This window comes from Coregonus lavaretus, assembly GCF_964263955.1.
Source record: "Coregonus lavaretus genome assembly, chromosome: 18".
NCBI classification, from domain to species: Eukaryota; Metazoa; Chordata; class Actinopteri; order Salmoniformes; family Salmonidae; genus Coregonus; species Coregonus lavaretus.
In genome coordinates, this window is record NC_140005.1 from 18,802,841 (window position 1) to 18,817,522 (window position 14,682).

General features: G+C 41.0%; 1 protein-coding gene across 1 annotated transcript; it reads right to left on the reverse strand.

Moving 5' to 3' along the window:
- Positions 1 to 1,501: 1,501 nt before the first annotated feature.
- Positions 1,502 to 14,315, reverse strand: LOC311145531 (proto-oncogene tyrosine-protein kinase LCK-like). Its single transcript, XM_084181796.1, has 11 exons — positions 14,208 to 14,315; positions 12,665 to 12,725; positions 12,463 to 12,553; positions 12,159 to 12,260; positions 11,710 to 11,963; positions 11,344 to 11,496; positions 7,707 to 7,886; positions 4,280 to 4,356; positions 2,426 to 2,579; positions 2,119 to 2,250; positions 1,502 to 1,939 (listed from the first exon to the last, which is right to left on the reverse strand). Exons 1-11 carry the CDS (start codon positions 14,310 to 14,312, stop codon positions 1,734 to 1,736), a joined length of 1,515 nt encoding a protein of 504 aa, XP_084037922.1. The 5' UTR covers positions 14,313 to 14,315; the 3' UTR covers positions 1,502 to 1,733.
- Between the last annotated feature and the right edge of the window lie 367 nt (positions 14,316 to 14,682).

Sequence of the window (14,682 nt, forward strand, 5' to 3'; positions counted from 1 at the left end):
TTAACAGGTAAATGAACAGAGTAGGCCTAACATTTGTGCTTTTGTAAGATACATCATGTTATCTTCCATTTATAGTCTTCAAACGCATAGGAAAATATACAAATAGATTATAGCAATATCTAAACAGTACAAAATGGAACAAATAACATGAAATGTCAAATAAATGAGAGGATACAAAGGTACTGTGGTATCTTTTGTGGGGCTCTATTTTCTTATAACTGGATGTGATGACTAGTTTAGAAAGAATGCATTAATGATTAAACATAATAGGTTTGTACTGTACTGATATAAATTGTTTCACATAACAAGCTGTGATTCATGTGAGGAGCTGTTAGGGAGTAGGGGGAGATAAGAACTTGTGTCTCAAATGTCTCACATACACGAACACTGCCTTTTTGTTAAACCGCGCTCAAGGACCTGTACTGCAAAAAGGTGCTGACTCTACAGGTTATGATGATAACAACTTATGCCTGGCAACAGTGTGCAACGGTGGAACGATTGGCTGAGTAAGTCTAAACCACGCTCAGTCTCTACTCTGATTGGCCCAGCAGGGAGTGGGAACTATCTCTGTCAGAGTATTTGAAGAAGAACCTGTAACAATGGATCAGTTCTCTGTCTGCCCTGCGTGGTATTTCAGTGAGCCCGTATACGAACCATCATACTTATCATACATACATTTTGCATATAATAAATTTAGCTTGGATTGAATATCTCTTGATTATGTTTTCTCTTATTCCAATACCAGATTTGAATTACGCTATTTCTAACACTTTCTTGAGCTCTCAAAAATGTCACACTATAAATGCTTTCATTGCATCCTTCTACAAAGTATTAGATGTGTATCTGTCTGTCTGCAGAGCCTAAGATTACAGAGTGTAATTTGAAAGGAGATCCGGCATGGTTCTCAGACAGACAGTATAAATCACTGCTAGGCAAATCCCTGCCTTATTTTAGCTCACTGGTCATCCCCAAAGCCAACACCTCCTTTGGCCGCCATTCCTTCCAGTTCTCTGCTGCCAATGACTGGAACGAACTGCAAAAATCTCTGAAGCTGGAGACTCTTATCTCCCTCACAAAATTTAAGCATCAGTTGTCAGAGCAGCTTACCAATCACTGCACCTGTACACAGCCATTCTGAAATTAGCCCACCCAACTACCTCATCCCCATATTGTTATTTATTTTGCTAATTTGCACCCCAGTATCTCTATTTGCACATAATCTTTTGCACATCTATCATTCCAGTGTTAATACGAAATTGTAACTATTTTGCACTATGGCCTATTTATTGCCTTACCTCCATAACTTACTAATAATAATAATAATAATATGCCATTTAGCAGATGCTTTTATCCAAAGCGACTTACAGTCATGCGTGCATAATCTTTTTTGTGTATGGGTGGTCCCGGGGATCGAACCCACTACCCTGGCGTTACAAGCGCCATGCTCTACCAGCTGAGCTACATTCGCGCACACTGTATATATATTTTCTGTTGTATTTTTGACATGTTTTGTTTACCCCATATGTAACTCTGTGTTGTTGTTTTTATCGCACTGCTTTGCTTTATCTTGGCCAGGTCGCAGTTGTAAATGATAACTTGCTCTCAACTGGTTTACCTGGTTAAATAAAGGTATCAAAAGCATATAAACTGGGATTATATCTCTGTGTCTTAACAGTTGGAGTTAATGTCTGTCATGACCTCTCCTCTCCTATCCCAATGTCTGTCTGTCTGTCTTAGCAGGGCTGCTCCTGGTACTGCCCCTCTGTTGCTGTGAAGAAGTCCTCCAGAACACTCCTCAGGTACTCAAAGGTTGGCCGGTTCTCTGGGCTCTCATTCCAGCACAGGTTCATGATGTTGTACAGACCTTCAGGGCAGTCCTCCGATCGGGGCATCCGGTAGCCTCGCTCCAGATTCTGGATCACCTCTGGGTTACTCATGCCTGACAGTGGGAGGAGACAAGACATGGGGATGCAGTCTGGCTGACCATATGGGCAATGTGTTGTATTTTGGTGAACTAAATGTTTGTGGAGAATATGTGATTTTTGAGGATTACAATATACAGGTGCTATTTGGAGAATGCTATTTGGAGAATGCTGTGGAGTATAATCAGTCAAATACCTGGATATGGGATACGGCCATACGTCACTATCTCTGTCAAGAGGATCCCAAAAGACCACACATCTGACTTGATGGAAAAGGTTCCATAGTTTATAGCTTCAGGTGCTGTCCATTTAATGGGGAATTTGGCACCTGAAAAGTGAAATGGGTTTACTTTATGCCTATGTTCATTTCAATAGCACCCAATGCATTCTACATGAACACTTGGTGGGGCTATAGTACAGAGAGACTTCATGGTATAGCAGAAAGCACTCAGAACATTAAAGCGCATCCATTTTTCTAGTTAAACTAAGGAAAGTCATTCTACCCTCTCTGGCTGTGTACTCGTTGTCCTCGATGAGTCTTGCGAGTCCAAAGTCAGCGATCTTACAGATGAGCTCATCAGACACCAGGATGTTTGCCGCTCGCAGGTCCCTATGGATGTAGTTCTTCTCTTCAATGTAGGCCATTCCCTCAGCCACCTGCAGGAGGCAGTACACCATAAGGAAGGATACATAATGTATGGTGTGTGTGTGTGTTACAGGAGGTTGGTGGCACCTTAATTGGGGAGAATGGGCTCGTGGTAATGACTGGAGTGGAATCAGTGGAATGGTATCAAAGACATCAAACACATGGTGTCCAGGTGTTTGATGCCTTTCCATTTGCGCCGTTCAGGCCATTATTATGAGCCATTCTCCCCTCAACAGCCTCCACTGGACTGTGTGTGTATTTGTGTGTGTGCGCACGCGTATGTTTGTATGTATTAGAGACAGACAGGGCAGAGGGAGATTCCTGTGACAGTGAGGTTCCCACTTCCCCAGGTCAAACCTCTGTTCCTCACCTCGGTGCTCCACCCAGTTTTCACAGGCAGGTTATAAGTGTGGCTGATCTATTCATATTTGTCTTTACCCAAAATTAATTTAATAAAGGTAAAACCATAACATTTCCTGCGTGAGAAAGATTAGTAAGATTATGAAACATATGATGGTAAGAGTGTGCAAGTTTTTCTGTGGTAGCAATGAGTGTGTTCTCACCGCCCCCTTATACGTTCAGTATGTCTGTGCGTGTGTGTGTGTGTTTAGGCGGACATTGGTGCATATTTCAGACGTAAAAATCTCACAGATAGGCGTCATGGGTCCTGAGGCCCTTGGCAGAAAACCAAGAGGTGCGTGTGTCGTATGAACTGCACCTCATCATCACACCCAAAGATATCTCAGTTTTCACTCACTAGCTCTAGGGTTCATGTTGTTTCACTGTCCGTCACATCACACAAAAAACAGTATAAAACAAAGTCTTCATCTTGAAGAAGCCCCAACCCTAACATGGCAGTAACCCTAACCCTAGCCCTAACTATCTTAGATGTCCCTCTGCCCTCACTTTCAGCTGATGTGAAGATCTTCTGGCTCTAAACAGGCAGCCCTGCTCTCAACAGCACAATACACTAGACAGTTTCCACTGTTGGGCCAGAGTCATTTCTTACAGGACTCATTTGAATTCTAAATCCAATTCCATGACAATTGGGTTCTTACTCACTACGTGCTTTACAGCAACGTATGTTGCTGAATGCCATCAGTGTTCTAGCCATTGCTCAGGAACGTTGTCTTTTTCCTTCCATAGAGTAGGCGCTTCCTCTGCAACAGGCGGCTTTGAGAGTACTCTGAGCTTGGCTAGTTGACATCCCTGTAACCCCATTACATCTCCATGTGGCTCAATTTCCATTACTATAAATTATAGTTATATAATGTAACCATAACATTACGTTGGTGTAGCCCAATTAAATTAGATGTTGGTGTAAACAGATGTTCTCCCGTCTTTGGCCCAATATTTGGCCGTCAAACTACTCCTAAGTAAGTTGTCCTTCTATGAGAGGCTCAAACAGCAATACAATTGCTTTCTTCATCTTATGAAGTTCAAGAAAGGGGTGAGAAACACAGTGGTGGTGACACAGTTAGATTTGTGTCAAGGTGTCTAGACTTATGGTGTTATTGTTAGTAAACCTCACACAGGGGTCTCCATTGTTACAGTAAGATTAGTGTAAGCCTCAATAGCAAGAGCTGTTTTCTGTTGATCATACAGAGAGAATAGAAAGTGAAAGAGCGAATGGAGGGGAAAGAGTGAGAGAGAATTTGGGAGACAGTGTATAGAGAGCTATTGAGATTGAAGTAAAGAGCAGGGGACTTGCCTGAGAGGCCATATCTATGAGGGTGTTGATGGGTATACTGGATCCCTCAGACGTCTTGAGAAAATCTACCAGAGCCCCTGTAATAAAGCGACATCAAGTTATTAAAATGACAGATATTGGACTTTCTATAAACTAGGGTACCAGTGAAGATTTCCTACACTGGATAACTTGTTACAGCTATTGATAAGTCATTGATAATAATCTGCAATATTTTTTCATGACATTACCATAAGATATAAGGGGGATCATAGCTATATTCAATAAAATCTCGTTAGGTTTAACAGATAAATCATCAAGGTAATGAGTTCATGTTTTTTATATGTTTTTGTGCTTCGGATTGGACACCGAGTCTACTGTGCACAAATGTATAGGATAGACTATTGGGCAACACCCAACGCTATTCCTATTTATTGTTCTGGATATAATGACAACAAATTACATAGTCTAGTGGGCTTATTCATAATATGATCTGGTAATGAAATAACATGACAAATACATTTTGTTTTTCATGTTAGACCTGCAATTTTAAACAATACAAGGGGCTTGAATTAGCCTATTGAACATGAATTTGGAGCTCAGAAATTCAAGTACTGGAATAGGCCTTCCTTGAAAATCAGACATTTCCTTACGTTTTTGTGAGAGATGTGGCCACTTTCTTTAGTTTCCCGCCATTTCATTTGAAGGGTGTTGCACTACTCTGTTGCGGTAAAACCACGTGCGGTTATTATGAGGACGACACTTAATTTTGGCTTCAGCTTGGCTTTCCATACAAATCCTTCCATTAAAAAAATTACCTGGTTTTTGGTCACTGTCATTATAAAAACAGCTATGATGAGATTTAAATGGTGAGATTAATGCTACCGCTATTAATGGAATTATTATCTGTGCCTGTGTCGGCCCCATAGGCTACAGAAAATCAGCTATGCATCCAATCTATTTAGTCAGGCAATGTCCACATTATTCTCACATATTTTAGAATGTAATAATAATTTGAATATCAATGCATTGGCAAGACCTAAAAAAACCCCATTGTTCTTAGTGGTAATGGCCTACTTGTTTATTTTATTTTTTTACACTTTTTGCATGCTTTTTGGGGGGAGGGAGGGGTCTATATTAAGCTCAATATGTACAATTATATAAATGATACAATTGTATAACATTGAGGTCCTTGAAAATTACAATTAAGTGCTTGAAAAAGTCCCTGAAAGTCCATGTATTTGACTTGCCAAATGTCTGTATGAACCCTGCTTAAAGGATGTATAGTCCTAGGCCTATGTTGTTGTATAGGTGGAGTTATGGGCCAATTTGCATATATTCACTTATATTCTTTTAAGTACACATGTGGAACTGCATGAAAATCGTTTTTTACATTTTTTTCAAACCATTTTGATATTTTTAGCCCAATGTCACACATTGGCCCCATTATTTATAGAAAGACCCATATGTTTTGAGCAGCATTACATTAGATCTCTTTTGTTTAATTGTAAACCAATGTCACCAGCACTTTATTTTAAAATTGAGGTGGAATTATTATAAGATACAAATACTGTTATCTCAAACTATGTTCAGTGAAATTCCTTGTGAGAAAGATCAATGACACTCAACACTGCCATTCAAACTACATTTAGATATGTCTCAGACATAGATTTTTAAATTCGAAAATTAACATTATCAGGTTCACCGTCAGTCAATGTGATGCATGACTTCTATTCGACAGGCCATGGCTCCTCCATCTCTACATTGTGTTTGATTAAAACAGAACAACACCGCAGGACCTCAGCCAGCCAAGGCTAGCAGCAGGAAATGCCTTAAGAAAAGAGGAATGACTGTTCCAGGAAAGAAAGGCAACAGGCTCCTGTGCTTTAGTCCAGAAGGACTCATTTGATGTAGGTGCGCCAAGGTCGCGGTATAAGCCAAGGTTGTTAAGGGTGCCACGCCTGTAATTTTCCAATTGTATTATCTTCAGTGATAAAAATGAGGGAGAAATTGAGAGGATGGGAACATCAAGCCTTCCTTTTAGTGACAACAGAGGCAACAATTGTGTCTGTGCACACGTGAATCACAAACAAAGAGACAGCTTATAGAGGATTATACATAGGCCCCCCATCCACTGGCTCGGAGCACTTACATACTGAAGCTGTTGTTGCATCAGTGACAGTGTCTTTCAATGTTCTTTGTTATTGTCTCTCTCAATGTAAGGCCTTCAAAAAGGCAACAACAAACTTTGAGGGCAATGTGAAAACATGCAGGTGATATACTAACAGTAGTCAGAGGTTGTGACTGAGGCTACTGGAGGGAACATATTGGTATCAAAATATGTTGTTATTCTATGAAGTTACATTTTCAGTGTCAGTCAGTCTGTGTGCAGTGCAGTGCACCTGTAACCATGGTGACATTTTTGTTGGTCTGGCTTTGCTACCCTTTTACAGGCAGTCTCTCTTTGTTGTAGCTGAAAGGCCTCGTCTGACTGGGGGGCTGAAGGGGGGAGGGGTCTGTGTACTGACACTGGAATGGAGCCACGCGCCCATGGGGGTCGACACAGGTCCCATCACTGAACAATGAGACAGTGAATTACCACTCTCCTATTTGACATCACTCTTTTCCAGTCAGAACGGACTTCCCGTTGACATCAGAGGCCCCGGCCGGTCAGGGAAAAGAGAGTTAACATTCACGTTTGTTGGTTAAGGTAAGTGCCGCAGGCTCACCAAAATAGGCTGAAAATAGCCTCTTGTAAGATTATGTGGACAACCTTCTTCTATTTTACATTTACGTCATTTAGCAGACGCTCTTATCCAGAGCGACTTACAGGAGCAATTAGGGTTAAGTGCCTTGCTCAAGGGCACATCGACCAATTTTTCACCTAGTTGGCTCGGGGATTAGAACCAGCGACCTTTCGGTTACTGGCACAACGCTCTTAACCACTAAGCTACCTGCCGCCCCGTATCTATCTATAATCAAATGTCGTTTGGATAATTTAGCATTGCCAGTATGCCTAGATACTAGAAAATAGAAAATGACTAATGAAACACACTCAGCTGGTAAACACCCCAGCAACTATTGTGTCACTCCCACTCTTATCAGCATGCAAACCAATAAAAGTTTAACATGTTTGATCATGAAAGCCGATTACTATATCCTGGCTGAAAACACACTGTCTGCTCTAGATGTTTCTCTAGAATTTTCCTTGATTCTGTCTTAGCAGTTCAGTTTTGGGGCGGCACTGAGAGAGTCATCGATGTAGACAGGCACAGACATAGGCTGGTTTCTGAGCAGCTCTCATGGAAAGAGTACACTAGAATAGAAGAACAGAACTGAATCGAATAGGATCAAGGTTATTGACTTATTGTATAGGGAGTTGGTCTTACCCTGAAAGACGAGCATTGACCATTAGCCTAATAACAATGTAATCCTAGACAGTGACACCCACCGTTCTCCATGAACTCTGTGATGATGTAGATGGGCTCCTGGGTTACCACGGCGAAGAGGCGCACCAGGCGAGGGTGCTGCAGCTCCTTCATCAGGTTGGCCTCGGCCAGGAAAGCAGCCATGGACATGGTGCCCACCTTCAGGTTCTTAATGGCCACCCGCCTGTGGTTGTTGTACAGACCTGCAGCATAGAGGAAGGCCATTGGTGAAACAGTAAATAAATATACAGTATGTAGTAATACTACTATCACACTACAGTGATATTCAGTAGTGTGTAGGCCTATGATAGAGTCACTTGAGGACATGCAAGTTCGCTATCGGTCACTCTCAACTAGCTGAGTTACAGTTGAATTCGGAAGTTTACATACACTTAGGTTGGAGTCATTAAAACTCGTTTTTCAACCACTCCGCAAATTTCTTGTTAAGAAACTATAGTTTTGGCAAGTCGGTTAGGACATCTACTTTGTGGATGACACAAGTAATTTTTCCAACAATTGTTTACAGACAGATTATTTCACTTATAATTCACTGTATCACAATTCCAGTGGGTCAGAAGTTTACATACACTAAATTGACTGTGCCTTTAAACAGCTTGGAAAATTCCAGAAAATGATGTCATGGCTTTAGAAGCTTCTGATAGGCTAATTGACATCATTTGAGTCAATTGGAGGTGTACCTGTGGATGTATTTCAAGGCCTACCTTCAAACTCAGTGCCTCTTTGTTTGACATCATGGGAAAATCAAAAGAAATCAGCCAAGACCTCAGAAAAACAAGTGTAGACCTCCACAAGGCTGGTTCATCCTTGGGAGCAATTTCCAAACGCCTGAAGGTACCACGTTCATCTGTACAAACAATAGTATGCAAGTATAAACACCATGGGACCACGCAGCCATCATACCGCTCAGGAAGGAGACGAGTTCTGTCTCCTAGAGATTAACGTACTTTGGTGCGAAAAGTGCAAATCAATCCCAGAACAACAGCAAAGATCCTTGTGAAGATCTTGGAGGAAACAGGTACAAAAGTATCTATATCCACAGTAAAACAAGTCCTATATCGACATAACCTGAAAGGCTGCTCAGCAAGGAAGAAGCCACTGCTCCAATACCGCCATAAAAAAGCCAGACTACGGTTTGCAACTGCACATGGGGACCAAGATCGTACCTTTTGGAGAAATGTCCTCTGGTCTGATGAAACAAAAATAGAACTGTTTGGCCATAATGACCATCATTATGTTTGGAGGAAAAAGGGGGTAGCTTGCATGCCGAAGAACACCATCCCAACCGTGAAGCACGGGGGTGGCAGCATCATGCTGTGGGGGTGCTTTGCAGCAGGAGGGACTGGGGCACTTCACAAAATAGATGGCATCATGAGGGTGGAAAATGATGTGGATATATTGAAGCAACATCTCAAGACATCAGTCAGGAAGTTAAAGCTTGGTCGCAAATGGGTCATCCAAATGGACAATGACCCCAAACATACTTCCAAAGTTGTAGCAAAATGTCTTAAGCACAACAAAGTCAAGGTATTGGAGTGGCTATCACAAAGCCCTGACCTCAATAGAAATAGAAAATGTGTGGTCAGAACTGAAAAAGCGTGTGCGAGCAAGGAGGCCTACAAACCTGACTCAGTTACACCAGCTCTGTCAGGAGGAATGGGCCAAAATTCACCCAACTTATTGTGGGAAGCTTGTGGAAGGCTACCCGAAACGTTTGACCCAAGTTAAACAATTTAAAGGCAATGCTACCAAATACTAATTGAGTGTATGTAAACTTCTGACCCACTGGGAATGTGATGAAAGAAATAAAAGCTGAAATAAATCATTCTCTCTACTATTATTCTGACATTTCACATTCTTAAAATAAAGTGGTGATCCTAACTGACATAAGACAGGGAATTTTTACTAGGATTAAATGTCAGGAATTGTGAAACACAGAGTTTAAATGTACTAAGGTGTATGTAAACTTCTGACTTCAACTGTATATAGCCTATGCTGTAATGGTGAGAATTAACTTGGGTTGCTAAATTCAAGCATTATCTCTACCTTTTATCTAAAACAAACATGGTGATTCACTTTTTTTCCAATCTGACATGCATGGATAAACATTTCATGTGAAACAACCATCACCCCAATGATGTGGGTGTATTCAGTTGCTGCTGTTCGGATGAGGGAAGAAAAACAAATATGTTGCCAAGATCGCATGCAGGAGGAAGTTGTTAATACAAAGTTCCATGGCAGGCTATTTTGAGCTCTGATACAGGGGGTTGTTTTGAATGTCGCATTGTGTTCACACACATGAAGATGGACAATAGGGAAATCTCCCCCTCCAGCAGAAAACGAGTGTGGAGGGTTTAGAATACATTAAAAGTTATTCTCACCATCAAAACATTGGAGTTTCTTGTGTAATGTTTGATTTTAGGGTCACAATGGGAGGCGATGGTAAATATTGTGATATAGACACACATGTATGAACTAATATAGACATGTGAAGAGCTTCAGAGAGACTTAGCTGCAGACTCTGGTTTTTGACTACATCTTCAGCCTAGAACGCTCACTGGCTCTTGCGTAATGCAACTGATGCCTGACATCAATCCCAAGAGACCTTATACCAGCTCAAACAAGTCCTGCAGTCATGGCAGTATTTAAGAAATTACACACAATGCAGAACTAAAACTAAAGCTACTCTGGCAGACACAGAGAGAGACAGGCACAACGCCAGCTTCAGCAACTGGTTGCTTTATATCTAGGGCATCTATGTAAACCAACACACTCATTTGTAATCTGAAAATGTCCACCATTGGGTTTGTATATAGCCTGAGCAGTGTTGGAAAAAGTACCCAATTGTCATACTTGAGTAAAAGTAAAGATACCTTAATAGAAAATGACAAAAGTAAACCAGTAAAATACTACTTGAGTAAAAGTCTAAAAGTATTTAGTTTAAAATATACTTAAGTATCAAAAGTAAATGTAATTGCTAAAATATACTTAAGTATCAAAAGTCAAAGTAAAAGTATAAATCATTTCAAATTCCTTATATTAAGCAAACCAAACGGCACCATTTTTTTGTTTTTTAAATTTACGGAAGGCCAGGGGTACACTCCAACATTCCGACATCATTTACAAATGAAGCATGCGTGTTTAGTGAGTCCGCCAGATCAGAGGCAGTAGGAATGACCAGGGATGTTCTGTTCATAAGTGCGTGAATTTGACTATTTTCCTGTCCTGCTAAGCATTCAAAATGTAACGAGTGCTTTTGGGTGTCAAGGAAAATGTATGGAGTAAAAAGTACATTATTTCCTTCAGGAATGTAGTGAAGTAAAAGTTGTCAAAAATATAAATAGTAAATTACAGATACCCAAAAAAATGACTTAAGTAGTACTTTAAAGTATTTTTACTTAAGTACTTTACACCACTGAGCCTGAACCACAGCTGTACAGAGTTGACATGGAGGGGCAAGTATTCACAGGCAAGTGACCCTCTGTTCACGCTCACCTATCCACACCAAACACTCATTCACCCATAACTCCCCAACACATTCCAGACCTCTTCTCACACACTCCAGTGCCTCTCTCACTCTCTCACACCCACACACACCAAACACACGCATACACTTGCATGCACACACACATACATACTCACCCATCCAGACTTCCCCAAACTGCCCGGCCCCGAGCCTGCGCTCCATCTTGAGGGACTCTCGGGGTATCTCCCATTCGTCCTGCCACCAGGGTTTCTGGGGCACACGGGACTGGCAGGGCTTCATCAACCGGGTGCATAGGCCATCCGCCTTACCTGCAGACACATACAACACAGGCAGGGTCAAAGGTCAAACAACGGCACCTTATACAGTTCACATTTTAAAACAGATAAGGCGTATGTGCACTATGGATGGTATGATAATGTTTTTTGGTACCAAATCTATATGTATTGTTTGGCTGATGTATTGTGTTCTGACTGGAGGCATCGCTCCAGGAGTTCAGACAGGATGTGAGTCATAGCACGTACGTGAGTGATGCTGGACTAGCTCTTTCAGGGAGTTGAAGGATATCTTTGCGGTGATGTAGAAACCACCAGTATCCAAGTTGCGGATTCGGTAGTGCTTGACCGTGTCTCCCGTGTTCGGATCAAATTCCCTGACAGACAAGGAGAAGGAGCCTTTGGTGGTCTCACTCTCTCTGACCATGAAGGAGCCCTGTGTGTTCCCCGGAGCTAGCAGGAGCCTCATGGCATCGTTTCTGGAGAGGTTCTTGAAAAACCATCTGAAACACAAGAAACAGGCGTAGAACTTCAAACAAAACCACATCCCTTTCCCTTACTTAGCGGGTGGTGACTGTTGAGTATGGGGAGATGGTGTTGAGGTTGAGTCAGACGCTGTTGAATGATGTATGCGTGTTCTTCATACATGACTTAAAGTGAAATTAAATACAGTTATTTGAGTTTCTGAATTGACTTACGTCTCCATCTCCATGGAGTTCAGGGGGGCCACAAAGTTGTATGGGATGAAGCCCTTCTGGCCTGTGATGAGCGACTCTGCCATGAACCACTCCGGGTCATCCCTAGACAACACACACAACAACAACACTTACATGCAGTATAGCTGTTCTAACTAACACACACTATCTCACTATATCCTACTTTCCAAGCCCTGGCAATGTGTCATGCTCCGTCAAACAACTACACACCTTTGCACAACTACACAAATATACCACATCCTCTAAAAAGTAAATGGCATCATCACACATCCTCCCCTATTCTTACTTATTGAGGATCTTCAACTTATCCCCCTTCTCAAATCCCAGGTCATCACTGTGGTTTGGTTCATAGCTGTATATGGCAACCACCAGGCTATCTGCACAACACAAAACCAGCATGGGTTAGGAAAGCATAAACAGTAATGATCAGATTTGACCCACAAGAAGAAGGCACATATTTACCCACATATTAATGTGTAAGAACGTACCTGGTAGAGGGGAAGAGGGAGGCGTGAGATGAGAGGGGTAGGGGATCAGTTGATCTGTGTACTGATGAGAGCAAAGCAGGTTAAGGTTCAGTAAAATAACCTAGGTTTCCACTTAAGAATTCAAAGGTTGTCATTCAGTGTACAAACAATATGGAAGTTGAAGTTGTTATTTGCATGAGAACAGTAAACAGAAAAATCTGGGGGGTTTACACTATCATGATGGGAAATTTGATTTATGGTAAAATCCAGATTCGTCATAACCAGATTAAGATTTAATTTAATTTAACAGGTTTAATGTAATGTTTACTTTGTGCCAACAAATTGGCATACAACAACATGGCATTCACATGTGCTATTCTCCTGTATTTGTAATCTACAGTGCCTTCAGAAAGTATTCACACCGCTTGACTTTTTCCACGTTTTGTTGTGTTACAAAGTGGGATTAAAATTGATTTAATTGTCAGTTTTTTTGTCAACGATCTACACAAAATACTCTGTAATGTGAAAGTGGAAGAAAAATGTGAACATTTGTAAAGAATTAATGAAAAGTATAACAGTAATATATATTGATTAGATAAGTATTCAACCCCCTGAGTCAATACATGTTAGAATCACCTTTGGCAGTGATTACAGCTGTAAGTCTTTCTGGGCATCTCTCTAAGACCTTTCCACACCTGGATTGTGCAACATTTGCCAATTATTCTTAAAAAAATTCTTCATGGTCTGTCAAATTGGTTGTTCATCATTGCTAGACAACCATTTTCAGGTCTTGCCATAGATTTTCAAACAGATTTTAGTCAAAACTGTAACTCGGCCACTCAGGAATATTCACTGTCTTCTTGGTAAGCAACTCCAGTGTAGATTTGTCCTTGTGTTTTAGGTTATTTTCCTGCTGAACGGTGAATTAATCTCTCAGTGCCTGGAGGAAAGCATACTGAACCAGGTTTCCCTCAAGGATTTTGCCTGTGCTTATCCTGAAAAACTCCCCAGTACTTAACGATTACAAGCATACCTTTAACATGATGCAGCCACCACTATGCTTGAAAATATGGAGAGTGGTACTCAGTAATGTGTATTATTGGATTTGCCCCAAACATAACACTTTGTATTCAGGACAAAAAGTGAATTGCTTTGCCACATTCTTTGCAGTATTACCAAAAAAATCTCAATTTTATCTATTTTTAATTTGGGCTGTAACACAACAAAATGTGGAAAAGGGCAAGGGGTGTGAATACATTCTGAAGGCACTGTACCAAGATATCTCCAGTAATTCAGAGGGAGGAAGGAAGTGAAATGAATTGCACACACAAAAGCCAACTTCCCCCCAAATTATGTACATTTCCAATTCCCAAGCACTGACATGCACAACACCCTTTCAGGTAGACCATGGTTGCATAAGTGATATTCATTGAAACCTCAATTAAATCCATATTGGAGATGTTTTTGTGTGAGACCATGTAAAAATATTACACCCTCTTCCTCACATTCCACTCCACTTCCCCAGCAACGTCCAGACGCTATGCCGCCGCCTACACACACTCACCAGTTTAGCCCACTGGGGGGGAATCGGGCAATTGCAGTGGTCACACACTTCGTCTAGGTTCTCTATCCAGTCATCATCATAATCAGAACTATAGTTGCATCCCATTTTACCTGAAACATAGTCAAGAGTTTACGTTAGTTTACATCACTACATAATAGAAGAGATTGATTAACAAAGTATGATAACATTTTTCGAGTACTTGAGTTAAACAATATAGTTGCTTAGTGCCTCATACTTAGACTTGGTTCCCAAGAGACTTAGTGAACTAGATAGCTGTAGCTTATTATCTTAAAAGGTAAAGAGCTGTTCAACCTCAGATCCCTTGGAATTTCAAATAAATCAAATGAAGTGTACATAAACAAACTCTTTAATAAGCAGAACTTTTTGCCCAGAACAACATTCATGTTACCATCTAATATCCCTTAAGTCCCCAGCCCTGGACAAACAACACAGGATGTCCTGATATGACTAAATC